The sequence below is a fragment of the Aquarana catesbeiana genome, linkage group LG02 (genome assembly GCF_042186555.1).
Source record: "Aquarana catesbeiana isolate 2022-GZ linkage group LG02, ASM4218655v1, whole genome shotgun sequence".
Classification (NCBI taxonomy): domain Eukaryota; kingdom Metazoa; phylum Chordata; class Amphibia; order Anura; family Ranidae; genus Aquarana; species Aquarana catesbeiana.
The window spans coordinates 295,010,485-295,034,981 of NC_133325.1; the positions used below are offsets into that span (position 1 = coordinate 295,010,485).

The window sequence follows — 24,497 nt, forward strand, 5'->3', positions numbered from 1 at the left end:
AATGTCAATTTAATTATTAATTTAGTTTTCTAAATCTAAACATGGTGGAGAAATAATTACAGTAAAAAGATTTCAACTAGATTGCATATGGAGAGGTTACTACATAGGACACTTGGCAAATTAATTGCAAGTGTTGAGACACAGAAAATAATCTAAATATAAATCTTATTTAATCATGTAAGTAAAGATGGGTCATATTTAATCCACCTGGGACAATTTTGATTATCTGTATCAGAACAATCCATTTCCACATATTAAAACGAAATCTTGTTCAAAGTGTATTTGCACTATTGCAGCCTTATTGAGATAACACTTACTTTATATGTGTTACATGTTTCCATTCACATACCATTGCTTAAATAATAATACAATTTGAAAGTTTTGCAACTTTGGCATGTGGTCATAAAATATATAATCGCAGCTAGGGCAAATATGTGCGACTAAACCCCTTGTTTTTAACGTGATTTGTTAGACCGGGTCAATTCTATTTCTTTGCAGGGGAGCTGGGAATTTTTGTTTTTGATAGGGGCAGCATGTCTCCCTACCTACAGAAATACAGGTGCTTCATCCAATGTCAATTTAATTATTCACATAGAATTGTTTAAATAATAAGATTAAAAAGTTGTTGCTTACCCTTATACTTGATTACAAATCCTACCATGATGTCCTTGGTTATGTAATCTTAACACTTCAATGCTTAAAGGTAAAACAAATTTTAAAGTGATTGTAAAGTCTCTCTTTTTTTTTTTTGTTTTTTAAATAACAAATCTGTTATACTCACCTGCCCTGTTGTAGTGGTTTAGCCCAGATCCTTCTCTTCTTGGGTCTCTCTTCGCTGCTCTTGACCCCTCCCTCCTGTCGAGTGACCCCACAGAAAGCAGCTTGCTATGGGGGCACTGGAGCCAAGCTGCAGCTGTGTGTGTCCATTCAGACATGGAGCTGCGGTTTGGCCCCTCCCCTTCTCTCTCCTGATTGTCTAACTGACTTTGACAGCAGCAGGAGCCAATGGCGCCGCTGCTGTGTCTCAGCCAATCAGGAAGTATTAGGAGTGCACAGAAGGCTTTAAGATAAAAAGCCCTCTGCCTTTACAACCACTTTAATGTCTAAACAGCTTTGCAACTTGGTATGGTAGTATGTCATTGCAGCCAGGGCCAGGACAAGGAGCTGACAGAAGGGGCATGTGCCCTGGGTACCGGCTCTATGTGGAGGATTGGGGGGGGAGCGCTGGGAGCTTCCTTCTCCCTGCCTGTCACTGACAGATGTGACCGCAGTGTCACTCCTGTAAGCTGAGGTTTTTTTTTTTGTCTAGAGCACGGTGGTACTCTGTACTGCCACCTCTGGCACTAGCTAGCCCTGTGTTCCCTGCTGGCGACTATCATTTCTAAACAGCAGCGGCTTCCAATGCAGGATTCTGTGTTTAGAAGTGACAGTACCCCCTCAGTGCAGGATGAGCAGCTGCACTCCACAGGACTGCATAATAAGCTGCTGGGGGGCGAAAGCAGAGTGAGCTCTGGGGAGGCTCTGTATACTGGGGGCTTTATGTACTTATGGAGGCTCTGAGTACTGGGGGGGCTCTGAGTACTGGGGGGGCTCTGAGTACTGGGGGGGCTCTGAGTACTGTGGGGGCTCTGAGTACTGGGAGGGGCTCTGAGTACTGGCAGGGCTGTATGTACTGGAGGGGTGCTCTTAGTACTGATAGAAGCTCTGTGTACTGTTGAAGGGGCTCTTTGTACTGGGGTAGAGGGAGGAAGGGGAAGCTCTGTAATGAGGACAGTGGGAGGAGGGGGGAGCTCTGTGTACTGGTTGGAGAGGGGGGAGCTCTGTTCTGTAGGAAGAGGTGGGTGAGCAAAAAAACAATAGTATGCATTTTTTTTATTCCTACCTTACACTAAATAAACAAGTGTTTTTTAATCCTACCTTAAAGCAGAATTCCAGGATTTTCAAAAAATCCCCTATTAGCACACACACGCACACGCACACGCACATACACACACACATTAAACAGTTATTACATTTGTGAAATTTCTTACTGTTTAGGAGAAACGACTGATTGAATTTTCAGGAAGTCAGCTCTGTGATTCAAAAAATGCAGCAACTTTTCTGGCAGGTAGGAGGTGTTAGAACAGTGATTGCATCATATCCTCCTTTCTCTCTAACTGTAATCAGCCTACATTTCCCATGAATACTTGGGATGAGAGTGAATGTAAGAGGGTACACTAGGCTTGTACATGTAAATATGAACTCACTTCAATATAAATCACACCGCTCATTCTGCAGCCAGGAAGCCATACATAACACACGGTATGATAGCTTACAGCCTTATAAATGCAAAGCATGCATATTAATATAATATAAATGTAATGCATTTAATAAATACATTTAAATTAATTAAATTAATAAATGTAATTCATTTAATATAAATGAAAACCAGTGCCACGTGTCAGGGACCAACAGTGCCGCTTGTCAGGGACCACCATGTCTGGGACCACCAGTGCCGCATGTCTGGGACCACCAGTGCCGCATGTCAGGGACCACCAGTGCCACATGTCAGGGACCACCAGTGCCGATTGTCAGGGAACACCATGTCAGAGACCACTAGTACCGCTTGTCAGGGACCACCATGTCAGGGACCACCAGTGCCGCATGTCAGGGACCACCATGTCAGGGACCACCAGTGCCGAATGTCAGGGACCACCATGTCCGAGACCACGAGTGCCGCTTGTCAGGGACCACCAGTGCCGTATGTCAGGTACCACCAGTGCCGCATGTCGGGGACCACCATGTCAGGGACCACATGTCTGGGACCACCAGTCAGGGACCACCAGTGTAGAGCGGGGATTATTAACAGAAATCACTTGTATGACACAGCGGGGATGTCCCGCTGTGACAGGTATTGTATATGAGAACACTGATCACTGATGTCCCGCCGGTATTGTGATTGACAGTGCACTGTTCAAATACAGGCTGGAGGCGGGACATCAGCAATCAGTGTTCTCCTATACAACACCTGTCACAGCGGGACATCCCCGCTGTGTCATGCAAGTGATTTCTGATAATAATCCCTGCTCTACACGGAAATAGCGGGGGGGCTGTGCTGCGGGGATGGAGTGGAGGGGCGGTGACTGTCAGGGAGCAGAGGAGGAGGGAGGAGACAGGAGAAGGACACCTCCTCCATGGGCGGCACAGAGGGGCTGTGAGACCCCCCTCTGCCCACTACATGTCTGCTTTCTCCCTGCTTGCTTTCAAAGGATTACAGCTAGGAGTGTCAGACCGCAGGCTGAGGTTAACTGGAGGGATAGCAGCCAGCGGAAGCCAGGAATTCACCAGGCAATAACGTTTTTTTAGCAAGTTGAGCAGCCTATTACAGAGGAACTACAGAGCTCAGAAGGACATGGATGACATAGTTGGTGAAGGTAGGAGATCAGCAACAAGGACATAGGAAAAAAAAATGTGTCCGACGTTCTGCTTTAAAGGCTAAGTTCACCTATTGTTCACCTTTTTTTTTCCCTCTAAATTCCAGCTCCCCTATGTACCAATTCAATATAGCATTAATGTACTTATTTTGCAAAAATAAAACCGCTTTCCATTAATTCTTCATTGGCTTACCTAACTGTCTTCATAGCTGACCAGCTAAGGGTAGATGATGGAGGGTGTGTGCTAATGAGATTATCTGGTCAACTCCTTCTTGTGTCATGACCTAAAGTCTGACCAGGAAGTAAGGCAGAAGTAATCGAGCAGTGTATTTAAACAACTATGAAGAGAGTGAGGTAAGCCTATGTACAATTAATGGAAAGCTGTTTTATTTTTGCAAAATAAGTACACTCATGCTATATTGGCACATAGGAGAGCTGGAATTTAGAAAAAAAAAGGTGAACTTAGCCTTTAAATATACTAACCGTGACCTTTGACCCTTACCTTGACACTAACCCTGAACAATCTAGATCAAGCCCTGATAAAAAAAAAATATATATATTATATTATATATATATATATAATATAGTGTGTGTGTGTGTGTGTGTGTGTGTGTGTGTGTGTGTGTGTGTATATATATGTGTATATATATATATATATATATATATATATATATATATATATACATACATACACACACAGTTGTGCTCATACGTTTACATGGCTGAATTTATGATTTCTTGGCCATTTTTCAGAGAATATGAAGGATAACAATAAAACATTTCTTTCACTCATGGTTAGTGTTTGGCTGAAGCCATTTATTATCAGTCAACTGTGTTTCGCTTTTTAAATCATAATGGCAACAGAAACTACCCAAATGACCCTGATCAAAAGTTTACATACCCTGGTGATTTTGGCCTGATAACATGCCACAAAGAAGTTTGAGTGGCTATTAAAGGTAACTATCCTCACCCATGATCTGTTTGCTTGTAATTAGTGTGTGTGTGTATAAAAGGTCAATGAGTTTCTGGACTCCTGACAAACCCTAAACCCATCTTTCATCCAGTGCTGCACTGACGTTTCTGGATTCCGAGTCATGGGGAAAGCAAAAGAATTGTCAAAGGATCTGCGGGAAAAGGTAGTTGAACTGTATAAAACAGGAAAGGGATATAAAAAGATATCCAAGGAATTGAGAATTCCAATCAGCAGTGTTCAAACTCTAAAGAAGAGGAAAATGAGGGGTTCTGTTGAAACCAAACCACGGTCAGGTAGACCAACTAAAATTTCAGCCTGAACTGCCAGGAAAATTGCTTGGGATGCAAAGAAAAACCCACAAATAACTTCAGGGGAAATACGGGACTCTCAGAAAACATGTGGTGTGGCTGTTTCAAGATGCACAATAAGGAGGCACTTGAAGAAAGATGGGCTGCATGGTCGAGTCGCCAGAAGAAAGTCATTACTACAAAAATGCCACAAAGTATCCCGCTTACAATACGCCAAACAGCACAGAGACAAGCCTCAAACCTTCTGGCACAAAGTCATTTGGAGTGATGAGACCAAAATTGAGCTTTTTGGCCACAGCCATAAAACGCCACATTTGGAGAGAAGTCAACAAGGCCTATGATGAAAGGTACAGAGGTGGATCGCTGATGTTTTGGAGATGTGTGAGCTACAAAAGGCACAGGAAATTTGGTCAAAGTTGTTGGCAAGATGAATGCAGTATGTTATCAAAAAAATACTGGAGGAACATTTGCATTCATCAGCCAGGAAGCTGCGCATGGGACATACTTGAACATTCCAACATGACAATGATCCAAAACACAAGGCCAAGTCGACCTGTCATTGGCTACAGCAGAATAAAGTGAAGGTTCTGGATTGGCCATCTCAGTCTCCTGATCTTAATATCATTGAGCCACTCTGGGGAGATTGCAAACGTGCAGTTCATGCAAGACAGCCCAAGAATTTACAGGAACTGGAGGCTTTTTGCCTAGAGGAATGGGCAGCTTTACCATCTGAGAGAATAAAGAGCCTCATCCACAAATACCACAAAAGACTTCAAGCTGTCATTGATGTTAAAGGGGGCAATACACAGTATTAAGAACTGGGGTATGTAAACTTTTGATCAGGGTCATTTGGGTAGTTTATGTTGCCATTATGATTCAAAAGAAGTAAACACAGTTGATTGAGAATAAATGGCTTCAGCCAAACACTAACCATGAGTGAAAAAAGTTTGTGTTATTCATATTCTCAGAAAAATGGCCAAGAAATCATAAGTTTTGCCAGGATATATCAAATTATGAGCACAACTGTCTATATAATTAATAATAATAAACACAGACCTTTTTTGTTTACATGCTCCTCCTCTTTTTAGGAGAAAATTATACAATGTATTTTTTTTCTCCTTTCAGAAGGATAAAGAGTGCAGATGTGAGGTTTTTAATCACTGTGATTACTGTGATAGCCAGTCACAGGCGCTATCACAGCAATCGTGTAATCGGAAGCCTGTCCTCCCAGCTCCTGATCATTATTACTGAAGCAGGAGCTGTCAGCAATAGCTTGGTTTCCATGCTGGTAGTGCTATGGAGCTTGCTGCCAGTACAAACGCTGGTGCACATATATGTGGCGCCATGTTTACTGGCTAGGAGAAAAATAAAAAAAGTACCGGTATATATTTTTTTTCTCCATTAAGAAAGAGAAAGAGAGTGGACTTCACTGTGAAGTCAGTGACAGTTGAGTCTTCATGTTGGGAGCACGCTCTCAGAAGAAGGCCCACCTTTATGACGTTGCATATATGTGTGATGCTGGCATCAACAGGTTCAGGTGGGGGCTGAAGAGTTTTGTTATAATAATTAACCCTGCCTGTACTGTGCTGGCAGATCTTCATTATAAGTTGTAAACTAGATGTGCACACTCTCTATCCTACCAAGGGGTTAAAGATCTCGAGCTTTGGTTAGTACATTGTATTGCCTAGGCAATCCGAGCAGACATGGGAGGGGGTCCCTTTCAGAGATGGGAGGAAATTCCAATTCTATCTGAAGTCCTGCTTTAATTAAATCTGGACCTTGGTAGATATATCCCCTCTGCTTCATTGGAGCCTGACACAACTGGCATAAAGAAACATCTTAATGGTAGTCCTTTTGAAACATTGAAACACCTTGTACCCCCATTGAAACATTTTGTGGCCTTGTATCTTGAATAAGTATTTTTAGCTTTCTTTGACTAATGCAAGCTTGTCAATTTCTGAGGTCTGTGTTTGCACCGTACAATAGGCTTTATAGAGTTAAACAGTTATACAGTTAAAGCCCAATTCCATCTCCCTCCCTTTCTTGAGGACCCCTCCAGCATGTTACTTCTTTTACATCTTTCTTCTGATGCCTTCTGGCCACTTAGAAGATGTGCAGGGTCCTTTTCAGTCTTGCCTGATCTTGTCTTTCACCAGACTTCTGAGTTGTGTGATACAGCGTCATTCAACCCAGAAGATTGAGAACATCTTGTGGCAAAAAAGAGGTACAGCTGGGGACAACTCTGACGACATTTAAAGTGGTTCTTCATTTCAGAAACATAAAAATTAAAAGTCAGCAGCTAAAAACACTGTAGCTGCTGACTTTTAGGAATAGGACACTTACCGGTCCAGGGATCCAGCGCTGTCCTCACCTGGGCCAGCTCTTTGCCTGTCTTTGGGTCCAGGTGGCGGCATGTTTTCTTTGGGATGCCGGATGTTACTGCTTGCGGCATCAAAGCCGGATATCCACCTAGCATTCGAGAGCGGCGCTGCACTTTGTGAATGGTTCCCCAGCTTTCTGGGACCTTCGATGTGTCCCAGACGATAGTGGGGGAAGGAGAGAGGGCTGAACATCTGCTCGGATGGCTACGGATATTCAACCAGAAATAAGAGCAGGTACCTGTCAAAACCAGGTACCCGCTCCCCCCAAAAATGTGGCAAAACTTAGAGGCGGGGGTGGAGGTAGACAAGCCAAACTTCCCCTTTTGGGTGAAGTTTTGCTTTAAAAAATATTGACATACAATCACTGAAAGATATCACTGTTCAATTTGTATATAATCTTTGTGGATAAGGTCACATTAAGCCAAGGGTGATTATCAGCAGACTGGGTTTAAAGTGGAAGTAAACCCATCGATTTAACTGCTTCAAAAAATGGTTAAATTCCCGGCACGGGAATGTAAGAATCCTTTCACACGGTGGACTCCACTTTGCTCAGTGGAGCGCTGATCCCCGCTGAGCAGGCGGGTGACAGGTTAGTCTCCGGTCATTGTGCTGAGACAGACCTGTCAGAGCCCTGCTCCCCTCAGTGGGGAGAGCGGATGAAAACAGACCGCCTGTCCATTTTCATCCGATCCCATTCACACCGATTCGCCAGACGGATGGAAAATAGAGTCTGCATCCGTCTGGATTTCAGATCGGATAGCAGCGAGTGTCAGCGGGCATGTCACCGCTGACATCCACTGCCCCATAGGAGTGAATGGAGGCTCCGATCAGATCCACCTGAAAAACTGACAGACGGACCTGATTGGAAAGCCTGTGTGAAAGGGCCCTAACTGTCACATTGGTTGTGCTCTCAACCAAACTGTCAAACCGTCCAATTGCTGGAGTCATAACTGATCACATGTCCTGCATCATGGCAGTTGAGGATTAAACAGAGGACAAAGCTTCTTTGGCTGAAAACGATAGGAGGGTTTACTTATACTTTAAAACTGTTTACTAAGAACACAATAACCGGCCTGTGTAAGTATTCCATCTTTTGAAAGCATTCCTGCTGCTAAAACTAATATAAAGCTGTACCTGCTGCCTGCGCTGTTGATTGCCTCTGCAATAAGAAAAAATCACCTGCTAGGAAATTTTCTAAAACTGACACTTTAGAAATTATGGGGTTCCTCATCTCTTACTGCGACCGCTGGTTCATACTGTGGATCCCCTATGTCATAACTCTGTTGTAGTTATACAGTTGTCAGGAAGGAAAGAACCAGTAAGAGCTGCAGAGAACCAGGAGATCAACCTTCCTGGAAGTGCTGGTTTTGGAAGATTCCTCAGATGATGATTTCTTGATCGGCAGCACTGACAGTAGGTGATGTTTTAATAATAAAAAACTAAACACCAAATATGCATTCTCAGAACAGGTGTCCCTGGTATCCCAAATCTTTCCAACAGGATGCCACAAGAGCTCCAAAATGTGCATAGTTATTATTCATATGTAAAGCTTGGGTGATTAAAACATGTACGATAGACAGCAGCTACATCACAATCTGTAGAATGTGAACAGGCAAGGACCTCAAATGTAAACTGGTTTTCCGTGGGGGTTGGTGGGGAGGTTTGGGAATCCAAAAAAACAATCAATCATTCTCACCTAGATGGCTGCAGCACCAATCCCAGCTGCAACTGTCACTCACTGGCTCTACACAGAGAACTGAGTGATCAAAGGCCGCTGATCGCTCAGTGCACAGTATTCAGTCCGCAGAGAGCCGGTGACTGTCACTGCAGTGCCGTGCTGTGCTGGGGGTGGGAGCGGTTGGCTCATTCTCCCAGCGGCTCCCTGAGAGGCTGAGCCAGTTGCTGGTCAGGCATCTGGGTGGATCTTAACATTAAAGATCAATCCAGAGCTCCTGTGACTAATAGGAGAAGTATAGTTAAAAGAGCATTGGCCATACCTCTCCTTTAAAATACAACTAAGGCCAGCCATACATGGTTGTAATCTCGGCCGGTTCAGCAGGAACCAGCCAAGATTCAAATTGTTACTGGGCAGGCTGAATGTACCAAGCTGATCACTTAGTGGCTATAATCACTGCCTTCTCCCGGTGGGGAAGGCTTCCTACGCTGGGAGCAGACAATTGCTCGGCAGGAGGGATTCCCCTGTCGGCACTGTCTGTCTTGGTTGGGGGAATCGTGGATTTTTTTTTCCTTCAGCCCATGTATGTTTGACAGCCTATACAAGTACCAAATCTAATTTGTGAGGCTCAAGCCTCAAAAAGTAAACATAAACTTCCTTAACTGTCCCTGATTGAGCCAAATCCTCCTTTGTTTGTGTCTCATATGCTCCCAGACACTGCAGCTTAGAGTGGGAAGGTTCAGCAACAGAACTAGTGCTTTCAATCCAAGAAAGCAGTGGGCTGGACTAGGTTTGGCCAGGACCTGATTGACAAGCTACAGTGACTCAGCACTGAAGGTGCTAATAGCCGTGCCCCTTGCAACACTTTCCATCCCACTGTAGTGCAAGCAGATACAGCCTACTTATGAAAGGCAATTCTGCTATGAGCCAGAGCAGCAGCTGCCAACCAGTGGTCCCTGGACCACTAATGGTCCACTAGAAAATTTTGGTGGTCCCCAGGGGTTCTGCCGCAAGTCAACACTGTGGCGCTTGTATACCGTCTATTGTTTCCAGTGTTGTTTTCAATGCGTGCTGACAGTCAATACTGTCATGTCAATACTCAATGATAAGTCAAGAGAGCTGAAACATTGTGTGTATAAGGCAGCAGTGTGATGCAGGGGGAGGGGACAGAGAGCCGGAGCATTGTGTGTGTGTGTGTGTGTGTGTGTGTGTATAAGGCATGTAAAATTTATGTTAGTGGTCCCCAGGATTCAAAATTGCGGGTATGAAAGGTTAGTGTCCACTGAGCTAGAGATCAGTGCAGCATCATTTCCACCCCGTCGTAGGAAGCTGCATTAGGTGGACTTCCCTGATAGAATCAATAGATATTTGTGGGACTTTACAGGGGGACGAGCAGAAAACTGTAAGTGCACAAGCACTTATTAAGTGCTGCAAAACATATTTTTAGTGGGTGGCCATAGTACTACTTTAAATGGAGAATTTTACATACATGCACATGTAAAAATTATAGCCATTCGTGCAAAAGGAGGCTTAAGTGATTGCAGGATACGGTTATGTAACAAGGTCCAATCTGCATAGCATTCTTTTCCTCTACTAGGGCAGTCATTGTCACAATCTTTGTACAACCAGCTCCAACCTAATAATTCTATATAGTTGGATTTTGTGCACAATATGTTGCTTGCATGTAACTGAGATATCTATTTAAAAATAGATTCTATATAGGAATAGACACGTTTTTGTGCAAATACAAAGAAATAGAGGAGCCGTGTTTCAGGGTACTGCAGAGTGTCGAAATATATAAGTGTGTCACTGTGAATGTTCACTGCAGGCGTTCCAGTTTTGCTTTTGCAGAGATTGTATGTGACAGCTTGTCCGCAGATAGAGAATATCCGCAGTCTTTCCTAGAGGCAAGCCTTTAATAGAAACATTAGTCTGAAGGGACCAGACAGCAGCAGTTTTGTCATGGGCTTTTTGCAGGACCCTACAGCAGCACAGCCAGTTATGTTGGATTGGTTTGTTTCTTAATACATCTTGGGTTTACTAAGTTTATACAAAGTCTTTATACTACCATTACATGGTTAAAGCCTTTGATTAACAGTGCTGCCAGCTTCATAACATTTTTGATGAACACTGGAGCTGTGGTTTGCATTACCAAAAACTGAAGTTGGAGCTCTTTATTTGAAGAACAAGGGTCGATTTATGAAAAGTAGAGCAGAATTAATGTTTCATTTTCATGGAGAACAGTGTACAACAAAAGTTCAATTTTTACTTCTTTTTTCATAAATTACCCCAGCTGAATTTTCTTCCAAAGCACAGGCTGGTATTTGTGCTGGCATTGGCTTGTGTGCTGAGCATTGCTGGTTCTAATAAGTCAGACAATTATGTATTTACGTTTGATTCAATGACACCATACTGTGCAATGTCTGTGCTGGCAGAGCTTAGCTTTTTCCTTATGAAAACAAACAAAGGGCAAGCTATGAACATCCTACGAGGGTTTAAAGTTTTATTGACAATTTCCTTTGGCATACTGAAGCCGGTTAGGTATCAAATGGGGTGTGTAATTTTATGCCAGTACTGGTGGGAGCGGGTCCTGCACTGCTTAACCTTGGAGAGAATAGAAATTGGCTGAACTCCCAAATCACTCATTTTAAATCAGTATGCCTAAAAGACCCCCACTCGAGGTATGATTTCTTCCATATATTCACAAATTTCAACTAATCCTGGCCTCGAAAAACCACCTCATGCCCGGAAATGGGAGAAGGACTTGGAAAAATCGTTGGATATGGATGATTGGCCTAAAATCTGGACTGCAACTAAATCTTCTTCACCAAACATTCTGGCGGTAGAAACTAACTATAAGGTTCTAACTCGTTGGTACCTTGTACCCTCCAGGTTGGCCAAATTTGCGCCAACCCAAGCAGCTCAATGCTTTCAGGGCTGTTCAGATCCAGGCACTCATATTCATATATGGTGGTCCTGTCCGACAGATACAAACGTTTTGGGGAAAAATATTTCAAATTGGCTCCAGAATGTTTGAACTAAAATTGCAACCAGATCCTGTCATAGCCTTACTCAACTTAAAATCAGATTGTCTCACACATAATCAATTTAAACTCTTTACTCAACTCCTCACTGCTGCAAAACAGACGATTGCAAAGGTATGGAGGTCTGCCAACTTAGAAATACCCGAGACCAAACACAGACTAAACACTTTCATGTCACATGCCAAAATGCTGGCAATAGAAAGAGACCAAATTCCTATATTTGAAAAAACTTGGAACCCTTGGATTAAGTATCATTTATCGCCAATATTTGATAATTCAATTCTTAAACCGTGGTAGCTAAGGAAACTCTTCACCCCATTATTATGATAATATAGCATTCTTAATATCAACAAAATCACGCCATGTTACCTGGATCAATCCTGTGGACTCTTTCTCTTCTATTTCTATCTTTCCTACTATTCTTTCCTTTCCTCTTTCTTACATCTTAAACTCATTTTTACTATATTTTACCTATGTAATGATTTAATAAAACAATATCTCCAAAGCTCTGGTCCAACAAATAAGACAATTTATTTTAACATAAAATCTCCTTCATTCCTTTGGTCAGACAGTAACCAAATGTTAAATGGAAGATATTATACTGATTACCTGGTTGTAATGAATTAATAAGCCAATGAGTTGTACCATTTATCATTTCTGTTATATTATATTATTAGTACTTATTGTACCTAATTGTATTAAACTTTTATGGTCAACTAATAAAAACCTTTTTGACAAGGAGAAATTGGCTGAACAAAAATCTTTCATTGGGTTTCACTATTTCCCCAACAATGGTTACTAGTGGGCAGTGTTAGGTGCAGTCTGATGGCATCTGTATGAATATTGTCACCTGAGAATGCATGATATGGCCCAGTGATTTTGATGATGGCTTTGTTATGACACTTTGAATGCAGTTTTAACTTTCCTACTAGTGGGAATAAAAGCATTTCATATATGAATATCATTTCTATTGTGTAAGTAAAGGGCACGGTCTCCATGTTTAAAAATGTGGCAGTGTTGTGTGGTGGCCTAACCATGTGCTGGGCTGCATGCACTCCACATCTACTGCCATATGGTGGAGGAGCACTTGCACTCTTTAACTCTGCCCACCAGAGGTCTGGCCACTTAGGTTCACTGAAGTGCTACGGGCACAGGATTTTCATCTGAGCACCAATACAAAAGCTCTCCTTGGAGGCCCTTGGCCTTGCCTTACCAACAGCACCCAGTAGCCCTTTCCTTTTCATACCTTTCTCAGGTCTTGTGACAATCGACCCAACTAGCAGCCTTGCCAAGCACCTGCTCTATTCCAGAGGACATTCCCACCTCGCAGTTATGGGTAAGCAGAGAAACCCAGTTGGTTGACATACTGTATATAAATCCTTTCAGTCATCCCAGTAGTGACTGCACATTGCAAACAGAACAGCAGAGATGAGAGCCAAGTCAAGGAGCAGCCCATAATTTAGGGGTTTGCTAGATCCTTACATCCCAAGCTACAGGGATGTGAGTATTCGCATATGTTCTGCATCTCTCCTTCCTTGCTTTTCCCTAAGAAGAAGCTTCCAGAAGCTAGAACCTTTAAAAAATTACACATCTTTGCATGCCTTAGTCCTTGCACTGCTTCCAATGACCATCTCCCCCTGACAGACAGACTACCAGCAGACCTTTTATACAGAGCCCTCTACCCAAGAATGCCTTAAAACTGAGAGGGGCAGGACTGGTACTTCCTCACTATCTCTGGTACACCCCGCTCGCTACTCTGCATTGCCTACTCTTCAGTACAGTGTTCCTAATGCTAACTATGGCAATATCTACCTTACAACATCATCCACCATTTATAGAAAAAAGCTCCCATGTAGCTTGCACCACAATGATCCAATTTCATCATAACCTAGTGATAAATAGTAGGTCTATAAATCTTTTGGTGATTTTAGTAATACAGTTTTAAAATAAAGGAATATGTGGTGCTAACTAAAGGGTAACAATAAATCAAATATCACAAAAATACTGTGACTGAAATGTGTAACTAATAACACTTCTTATTGTGACATCAAGTGGTTAACAGGATAATAAGTGTATAAATAACATTCAATAAATCCAATAGAACTCATAAAGTGAAAAAATGAAAAGAATAAAAAAAAAATAGAAATAAAAAGGCATATAGTGAAAAAAGTGGCATGAATAAAAAAATTGCATAAATAAGTCCAAAAAGTGTATAAATACAGTCAGTGAATCCAATAAAACTCATAAAGCACATAAAAATGAAGAAAATCGCATAAAGTGAAAAAAGTCGCATAAAGTGCAAAAAAGTGTAAAAACGTATAAGGAAACCGCTAATTAGAATAATTAAAGTGCATAGTCCAACAAGTGCAATCTTCATATAACAGTTCATGCAGAGAAAACAAAAGTGCATGTGAATGATCGGTTTCATATTCCTCTAATCAGTGTAGTGATCCAACACAGTTTTATTAAAAACAACGTAGTAACTTACATTAAAGAACTGGATAAACAGCACAGGACAGAGTACTTCCGGTCGCGGCCGCGACCGGAAGTGACGACACCTGACTCCTCCCTGATGCATTGCGTCACTGCTCACGTAACTTCATCAAAGGGTAATACAGTTTTGCCATTGTACGTGTCCTTATTTAGGTCTGAAATAAAATGTGTGTATTGGCAATTGCATATGTTATATTATATATATATATATATATATATATATATATATATATATATATATATATATATATATATATATATATTTTATTATCTTTATTTTCCTAGGAAAGTGGCGTTAGCTTTTAAGTAGTTGAGTTGCTATTCAGAACTAGTGAATCCAGTCATCCACTATGGAAGCATGAGCAGCTCTTTTGTCACATTTGGTGCACATTCAGTGCAGGTTCACGTAATGCCTGTATTTGATTTGCATTGAAATAACATCCCAGACCAAGGAGTTAGTTTAGCAGCCACTATTCGGTGCTATGTAGGTGCTTTTTCTGTTGAATCAAGCTACATCTTTGCGGTATAATGGCTTTAGTCATAGGCAGTCTTTGTTGCTTTGCGATTGTGCAATCTCTTTTAGAATTACAAACAGCTATGTAGTATGGAGACCTCCATAATGCATTATAAATTGAAAGAATTCTTTAAGTAAACCATTTTACTACATTGTTTTACTAATCCTAAAGAAGATTGTACAGGGATTGTACAACCAGAGCTTTTTTTCAGTGGGAACGTGGGGGAACACAGTTCCAGCACCTCCGAAAAAGGGGCCCTGGGGTGTGCTAGAGAGTCTATTGATGCTGACTGTTTGGGATATATTGTAGTTGGGTGCAGTGTTTCTGGGGGGTCTATTGTTGCTGGAGGGATCTACTATTGCGGGGGGGGTCTGTTGTTTTGGAGGGGTCTTTTGCTGCTCTGGGGAGGACTTTGTTGGAGGGGATCCATAGTTAAGGGGGGAGAGGGTCTGTTGATGCTGACTGCTGGGGGATCAATTGTTACCAGCAGGGGGTCTATTGTTGCTGGGGGTGTATTTTGTCCCGGGGGGGGGCTATTGTTGCTGGGGTGAACTTATGATGCTGGGGTCAGTGTCAAATTACTTAACAATACAAATTGATACTTGGCACTGTATTCTCTTAAAGGAGCGGTACTTCTAGGTGGATAGGGGACGGAGACTAGGGACGATGCTCAAAGGTAAGTCAGGGGCGGAGAGAGTACCTGCATCTATTCTCCGAGAAAAAAAAGCCCTGGGTACAATCAGTTTGTAATATTTGTCACTGCAGGTGTCGTGGCACTAAAAGTTCCAGCATACCCTACCAACTCCTGTGGTTGATATTGTATATAGTATGGCAGGTTCAGTTAATGCTGCGACTTGGATTCATATGAACTAGAAGTGTATTTGTTGCTGAACACTCATATAGTCTTTAACCTCCCTGACGGTATTCCCGAGTGTGGCTCGGGGTTAAATTTCAGCACCATTAGCGGTAACCCCGAGCCACACTCGGGATTACATTGCAGGATCCTGGTGCAGTGTACTTACTTGTCCCCAGGATCCTGGGATGTCCCCCGCTGTGTCTGCGGGCTCTGTCTCCTCTGAAGCCTCTCTGTGCCAGGCTCCGTTCCCTGCGAGCGTCGCGATGCACGGGGGCGGAGCCTGGCGGGAAATTAAAAAAATTTAAAAATCATTTCACATTCCTTTTGCCCCAGTGCTTTGTCCAATGCCCTGCATGCAGTTTTATATTATATAGTCTGTTCTTTCTGCCTGAAAACTGGAGATTGTCCATAGCAACCAAAAAGTGTCCCTTTACGTCAAAAGTGGCTTTAGACCAGCTAGAAAACAGCGATAGTAAATTAGAACACTTGCAGAATTGAGCGATAGTGAATTGTGGGGAAATGTATTTTATTATTATTATTATATTATTATTTTTTTAATCATTTATATTTATTTATTATATTATAATGTATGTTTTTGTGTTTCAAACTTCATCATACCCGGGATAACTTCTAGACTCTTGGTTGACAGATTTAAGTGTGTTATTGCTAAGAATTACAGGCCTACAATATAAAACACCCAATTTCCATGCAAAATAATTGTACCGCTTTCAGCACCTAAAATCCGAAATAATCATACCGCATTAATGAATGCTCTTTTTGCTTTCATTGTTACCCCCTCCACTCAAAAAGTTTATCATTACAGAAGCCTAAATCCTCATCCAAATATCTTCTTGTGTGGCCAGCTTTAGAAGCCGTATCCAAATTGTAATAAAGTAAGCAATATATTTGCAGCCAAAGCCCATTTTAAGAGCAGCTTTGATTTTATAGTGCATGTTCTGTTTAATATATCTTTTTTTTTCTTTTATGCATTTATGGATAGTTGAACTCTTGTTACAAATGCATGGCACTTCTCATTTACCATTTTCCTTTCTTACAGTCTTCCTATTTACTTATTGAAATAAAATAGGTTGTGTTCAGTTTTCCTAATACTGCAGCAACAGTCATCATTAATGGCTCTTTTCAGTGCCGTTGCTGATTATTTTAGTCAGGGAAGCCTTTCCTACTCTACAATCTGTATCTCCCTCAATGTACTTACCATTCGCTATTCTTGTCAGCCTTTCAGCGTTTTCCTTCTTCCAGGCTGCTATGATTGGCCCCCACCCTCAGTCAGATGCTGGCACTGCACTATTTCCCTGCTTCTTCGACTAGAAGCAGATATAGGGCTAGTCATGCACCATGTCTACAGCATATGCAGCTAAACAGAGCAGAAAGGAGAAAAAACAAAGGTCATTTCTTCAGTCAGCAGCGAAGGCAGCTTTGCATCTGGCTCTCAGCTCCTTCTCAGTAACCAGCCATATAATGTTGCTATGATTAAGGTGGACCCACAACCCTTAGTGCAAAAAGACTGATGGTGCAGCATCAAGGGATGCTGAAACAAGGTGGATGATGGAGGCTAAATACTGCGTCGTAACAGCTGTGTAATTAATGCATCAGTGTGGACATGCATCATTTGCTTTTGAGGATGAGACAATTTTGTATGGGAAGACTATTTGGAAGAATGGTGGTGATGGGGAGGAAAATCAAAGGGATGCAGGCTGCCGCAGATTGAACTAAAATGGAATAAATTACATTGCATGGGTCGTATGAAACCAGCTTTGTGGACCCCACATGGGAAGGTGGCATTGCGCCTGTGTAAAGCCTTGTGGTTTTATTTCAACATCCTTACTTAGGTTTACTCAGCAGGGATAGAGTTAAAACAGCTGCACCATAGTGAGGAGGCAGCATCCACACGTGGAATAATAACTGCAGCCTCTCTCCTTCTCTCTAATTCTACGTCTAGTTTACAAGATGCGGGAATTGGATTTATCCTAGTCATTGACCGGAGACTGGACAAATGGACATCTGTGAAAGCGTCAATACTAAGGATTGCGGTAAGTCCTTTTAATGCTAAATCAACAGTTTCAAAAAAATAGGGCCCTCGGGGCATATGTTTGTTCTCATTTAATGTAAAATAGCCATGTTTTCATATAAATTATTTACCATTTATTCTGCACTAGTCAGTCATCCACTCAGATATAGCCTTAGTGATGCATGTTTCTCATCATCCTAAAACTGAATTGCACGCAGCCTTTTAAATGTATTATTCTGTTCCAAAATCAGAATGCATACCTGCTCATACCTTGGCTTACAAATCTAAACTTCTAATCTAAAATCTAGAAAATAAATCCAAGTTTTTCAAGGTCACGATAATGGCATAATTTGGACATAAATACCATGGTTTATTTGGATAAATAAGTATATTTCTGTGTATTTGTATCTGTGGCTTTGCCAATTAATTTGGTTATTGATATCACTATACCACGCTGATGTAAAAAAGATTGAGGCCTGCTTACTGCTGTTCTATTTACCTTGGTAGCACTTATAAGGATTTCAGTACAGCTGCTGATCTAAATCTGTTGTAATGCAAATAAGCTACTTGTAAGCAAAGCATTTTGTTCATTATCCCTAGATAAGTATGCTAACTGTCAGTGCAGTCGCTGTTATTCTAGACAGTATTGGGACATTTTGGTATATCTGGATCTTCAGGTCTATTTACTAACATATTTATTATGCTTGATTTTTTGCATACAGCATGAGAGGCCAATAGGATGCTGTGATTCTAAGAGCAGGGCTCCTTATGTCATCTATTCATAGTTTGCTACTTTTTCAGTTGAAATAGCACTTTTTATATATTCATTTGAGATTGTGGGTAGGGGATCGATTTTCAAGAATGTGTATTAGTCTGAACATACAGTTAGCAGTAGGTGAGGTGTAGTATTAGTCATTCTCCTGCTTAAAATGTCAACTGTCCTCTGTAGGCATAGAGGCTGCTGGTATAGGATGAGGAGACTTTGAAGCAAAATAAGGAATAAAAGTGTTAATTAGGGCATTACCTTTATTGCTGGGTTTTAGGGGGGGGGGTGCTAAGGGCTTTTTTTAGGGTTAGGTTAAGTGATGAAATAGGGCCATAAGCGTTAAGAGTTTTTATATACGAGATTGGATTAATGCAGGCCTTGCAGTGCTTTTTACATATTGCTCTTCCCCTCATCTGAAATCTCCACATTAATGTTGTAAAAACAAAACACCTGTGGAAAAAAGCTAGAAGATATATACAGCGAGGGAAAAAAGTATTTGATCCCCTGCTGATTTTGTACGTTTGCCCACTGACAAATGATCAGTCTATAATTTTTATAGTAGGTTTATTTTAACAGTGAGAGACAGAAAAACAACAAAAAAAATCCAAAAAGCGCATTTCAAAAAAGTTATAAATTGATTTGCATTTTAATGAGTGAAATTAGTATTTGACCCCTTCACAAAATTTAGTACTTGGTGACAAAACCCTTGTTGTCAATCACAGAGGTCAGATGTTTTTTTCTTGTAGTCGGCCACCAGGTTTGCACACATCTCAGGAGGGATTTTGTCCCACTTCTCTTTGCAGATCCTCTCTAAGTCATTAAGGTTTCGAGGTTGACATTTTTGATTACTCGAACCTTCAGCTCCCTTTCACATGTTTTCTATGGGATTAAAGTCTGGAGACTGGCTAGGCCACTCCAGGACCTTTAATGTGCTTCTTCTTGAGCCACTCCTTTGTTGCCTTGGCTGTGTGTTTTGGGTCATTGTCATGCTGGAATACCCATCCATGATCCATTTCCAATGCCCTGGCTGAGGGAAGGAGGTTCCCCCCCAAGATTTGACAGGACATGGCCCCGTCCATCGTCCCTTTGATGCAGTGAAGTTGTTGTGTCCCCTTAGCAGAAGAACACCCCCCAAAGCATAATGTTTCCACCTCCATGTTTGACAGTGGGGATGGTGTTCTTGGGGTCATAGGCAGCATTCCTCCTCCTCCAACACGGCGAGTTGAGTTGATGCGAATGAGCTCGATTTTGGTCTTATCTGACCACAACACTTTCACCCAGTTCTCCTCTAAATTATTCAGATGTTCACTTGAAAACTTCAGACGGGCCTGTACATGTGCTTTCTTGAGCAGGGGGGCCTTACGAGTGCTGCAGGATTTCAGTCCTTCACGGTGTAGTGTGTTACCAATTGTTTTCTTGGAGACTATGGTCCCAGCTGCCTTGAGATCATTGACAAGATTCTTCCATGTGGTTGTGGGCCGATTCCTCACCATTCTCATGATCATTGAAACTCCATGAGATGAGATCTTGCATGGATCCCTAGACCAAGGGAGATTGACAGTTATTTTGTGTTTCTTCCATTTGCGAATAATCGCACCAACTATTGTACCCTCTCACCAAGCTGCTTGGTTATGGTCTCCAGCCTTGTGTAGGTCTATAATCTTGTCCTTGGCATCCTTGGACAGCTTTTTGGTCTTGGCCATGGTGCAGAGATTACAGTCTAATTGATTGCTTCTGTGGACAGGTGTCTTTTATACAAACTGAGATTAGGAGATTAGTGCTAATAATCTCAGCTCGTCACCTGGGAGCCAGAAATCTTGCTGATTGATAGGGGATCAAATACCCTATTTATCGGCGTAGAACACGCACCCTAATTATAAGAGGGAAGTTTCAGGAAAAAAACTTTCCACAGCCCCCCCGCACAGCACAAGGACCCCCCTGCACAGCACACGGACCCCTTTACCTGCACACAGTACACAGCCCCCTTTCATTATAAAGTCCCCCCCTGAACATCCAGGAGACCCCCAGTTTCCTGGGACAGCATTGCCAGCATACTCTAAAGTTGAGAAAACATCACTGTCAGCCCCTTCTCATACACCGCTCATCCTGTGTCACTCTCATTGTAAATCAAAGCTCCTATATACCTTAATAATGCCACTCTCTCATGGACACAGTCATGTGACTCTCCTCTGCTGTTTTATTGATGGTCACATGACCGCTCTCCTCCAATCAAAAGCTACACTTGAGGAGGAGGCTGAGCGGGAGGAGGAGAGCGGCCAGAACGAGTGGCGTTACTTGAGGTATTACAGGCTTCCATTTATATTGAGAGTGACACAGGAGGAGCGTTTTATGAGAAAGGGCTGGCAGTAAGGTTTTTAAAATATGGCAGCGCTGTTCCAGGGCAAAGAGAGGCAGGGCAGCCGGCCTGATACCCTCCCGATGTGTGGCACCTGGGGCAGCCCATCCGATCTCTGCCCCCCCCCCCCCCCCCCCCCCTGGTAAAAAAAATATATATCGGCGTATAACACGCAGGCACGTTTTACCCTTTATTTTCAGCTGGGAAAAGTGTGTGTTATACGCTGTTTAAAAAACTGTATTTATTTTACTCATTAAAATGCAAATCAATTTATAACATTGAAATGCGTTTGAAATGCATGTCTCTCACTGTTAAAATAAACCTACCAATAAAATTATAGACTCATCATCATTTCTGATCATTTCTTTGCCAGCTGGCAAACATACAAAATCAGCAGGGGATCAAATATTTTTTTCCCTCACTGTACTTGCTTACCCCTGTTTCTGCACCTGAAAGGACGATGTCAGTATCATTTCAGTGAGATCCTGTGAACGCTAAGTATGCCAAACCATGCAAGGATGTGTTGTCTGTTTGCTGTATTCTTACTGAAAACCTGTGGCATATGAAGCAGGATCACAAAATTATGTAGCAGACTGAAGCAATGCTGAGCAACTCACAAGGGACTGTCGGGGGACTTGAGATCTTCTAGTACAGTGGTTCTCAACCTTTCTAGTGCCGTGACCCCTTGATAAAATTTCCCAAGTTGTGGGGACCCCAACAGTAAAATTTTCATAGTGTGGGTTCTCAGCATCCAAGGCAAGACAAGTAATTTGCACCCCTAACCCATGGATATTTAGTGCTCCCTGAGTCCCTTCCACTCGTACAGTATTAAAACCCCTTATGGTACATTTTAGAATGTACCACTCTTTTTCTTTGTTCTCCTTTCTTTCCCTTTTTATCTCTCTCTGTCCTAATTTCTTGTCATCCCCCCCCCCCCCTCCATACCTCTCTCTAGCCATCTTTCTTGTTCTCTTATTCTTTCTCTCCCTTTTTCTTTGTTTCTCCTCCTCTTTTCCTCTCCCTTCCATGTATTCTCTATTTTTATTCCTTCTCTTACTCCTTGATGGGGGATGGTGGGGAGTTGGGATGAGTGGCAGTGCTGGTGGGGAGTTGGAATGAGTGGTAGTGCTGGTGGAGAGTTGGAATGAGTGGTAGTGCTGGTGGAGAGTTGGGATGAGTGGCAGTGCTGGTGGGGAGTTGGGATGAGTGGCAGTGCTGGTGGGGAGTTGGGATGAGTGGCAGTGCTGGTGGGGAGTTGGGATGAGTGGCAGTGCTGGTGGAGAGTTGGGATGAGTGGCAGTGCTGACGGGGAGTTGGAATGAGTGGTAGTGCTGGTGGGGAGTTGGAATGAGTGGTAGTGCTGGTGGGGAGTTGGAATGAGTGGTAGTGCTGGTGGGGAGTTGGAATGAGTGGTAGTGCTGGTGGGGAGTTGGAATGAGTGGTAATGCTAGTGGGGAGTTGGGATGAGTGGCAGTGCTGGTGGAGAGTTGGGATGAGTGGCAGTGCTGGTGGGGAGTTGGGATGAGTGGCAGTGCTGGTGGAGAGTTGGCATGAGTGGCAGTGCTGGTGGGGAGTTGGGATGAGTGGCAGTGCTGGTGGAGAGTTGGGATGAGTGGCAGTGCTGGGGGGAGTTGGGATGAGTGGCAGTGCTGGTGGGGAGTTGGGATGAGTGGCAGTGCTGGTGGAGAGTTGGGATGAGTGGCAGTGCTGGTGGGGAGTTGGGATGAGTGGCAGTGCTGGTGGGGAGTTGGAATGAGTGGTAGTGCTGGTGGAGAGTTGGGATGAGTGGCAGTGCTGGTGGGGAGTTGGGATGAGTGGTAGTGCTGGTGGAGAGTTGGGATGAGTGGCAGTGCTGGTGGGGAGTTGGAATGAGTGGTAGTGCTGGTGGAGAGTTGGGATGAGTGGCAGTGCTGGTGGGGAGTTGGGATGAGTGGCAGTGCTGGTGGAGAGTTGGGATGAGTGGCAGTGCTGACGGGGAGTTGGAATGAGTGGCAGTGCTGACGGGGAGTTGAAATGAGTGGTAGTGCTGACGGGGAGTTGGGATGAGTGGCAGTGCTGACGGGGAGTTGAAATGAGTGGTAGTGCTGACGGGGAGTTGGGATGAGTGGCAGTGCTGGGGGGAGTTCTGATCAGCCAACTTAGGTGCTCTTGATCAAGGTCATCTGCTGATCTGAGAACTGTAGTGGGGACTTTTAATAGCAACTATAATCACAGGTAGTGTTACTCAATGTGTCTCCAGCTATTTGGTGTCTCGCAGCAGTGACATCTATGCCGAAATCAGGAGATAGGGTCTCCTCCAGCCCCTCCCACTTCACATTCCTCACCCGTCAGTTGACCTCTAGTCTCTGCCCCCCAGCCATGCCGTGAACTGAATGGGCGGCTGCAGGCTCCAGGGACAGCCCTGCTGGGTGGCTGCAAAAAGGCTGGGAGAGCTGTGCGGGCTTCAGGAACAGCCCAGGATTCGGTGACCCCTGGCAAATCATCATTCGACCCCCAGGTTGAGAACCACTGTTCTAGTGCAAAGTAATTTTTTTTTTTGTCAGGAGCAGAAATGAGTGAGTTCAAGCAGTGCAGCAGGTTGGGTTTATTCAAAACCAAATTATTTTTTTTCAAATTAAAAACCCAAATGAGTGCCTTGCCCTAAAATATATCAGTGGATAATAATAGGCGTATTAGCCACAATTCTCAAGAGCGTCATGAATTTGCAGTTTCCTATTGTGCCTTTTTTGATGCCCTCGTGTTGAAGTACCCACTAAATGGTATACAGGCTGTTATGAACATGGAATGGGGTTCAAATGAATACAGTCCTCTTTATGGGGAATACCAGTCTATAGGTATAGCCAGCATGGGAGTCACTAGCCCCGGACACCTGGAGTTATACATTGTGGTAGGAAAGGAGTAGAGGCTGCTCACTTAGTAAAGAGTATATTCACAGAGTTTGATAAGCAAGATGAAGCTGGGCTTACCATATCAGTCATGTCTTAGCAAACATCTGTTGTTTTTCATTTGGCTTTCCCTTAGGCCCCTTTCACACTGGAGCGGTTTTCAGGCTGTTGTGCGCTAAAAATACCGCCTGAAAACCGCCCCTAAACAGCTTCCGCTGTTTGTTCAGTGTGAAAGCCCGAGGGCTTTCACACTGAAGCGGTGCACTCGCAGGACGGTAAAAAAAGTCCTGCGAGCCGCTTCTTTGGAGCGGGGAAGGAGCGGTGTATTAACCGCTCCTGCCCATTGAAATCAATGGGACAGCGCGGCTATACCGCAGTAATACCGCGGCTATAGCCGCGCTGTACGAGTGGATTTAACCCTTTTTCGGCCGCCAGCGGGGGTTAAAACTGAACCGCTAGCGGCCGAATACCGCTGCAAGAACGACGGTACAGCAGCGCTAAAAATAGTGCTGTTGTACTGCCGACGCCCCCACCGCCCCAGTGTGAAAGGGGCCTTAGGCTAGATTTGCCCTATTGTGTCTGTTACCGCATTGTGCAACAATGTATATTATGTGTGCTGCAGTGCCCCCAAAAATATAAAATAAAAAGGTTCATGTTGCTCTGTATGCTGAAAAGAAAGCACATTTGCACCCTATGTTAAATGAGTTTACCTTTCTTCAACTTGCTGGCTTTCCGAGTCACTGGTGATGTAGCCAGTGCCTTCCAGCTGCCCACTGGGAAGCCTGTTTTTTTTTTTTTTTTCT

At 43.1% G+C, this 24,497-nt stretch overlaps 1 protein-coding gene across 8 annotated transcripts in view; it reads left to right on the forward strand.

Moving 5' to 3' along the window:
- Nucleotides 1-24,497, forward strand: part of MCF2L (MCF.2 cell line derived transforming sequence like) — a 376,112-nt gene that overhangs the window by 286,916 nt on the left and 64,699 nt on the right. For all 8 annotated transcript variants that reach the window (XM_073614529.1, XM_073614527.1, XM_073614528.1 and 5 more), the window contains one exon: nt 17,619-17,709. In XM_073614529.1, coding sequence (XP_073470630.1) covers nt 17,619-17,709 — 91 coding nt within the window. The remainder of the gene's footprint in view (nt 1-17,618; nt 17,710-24,497) is intronic.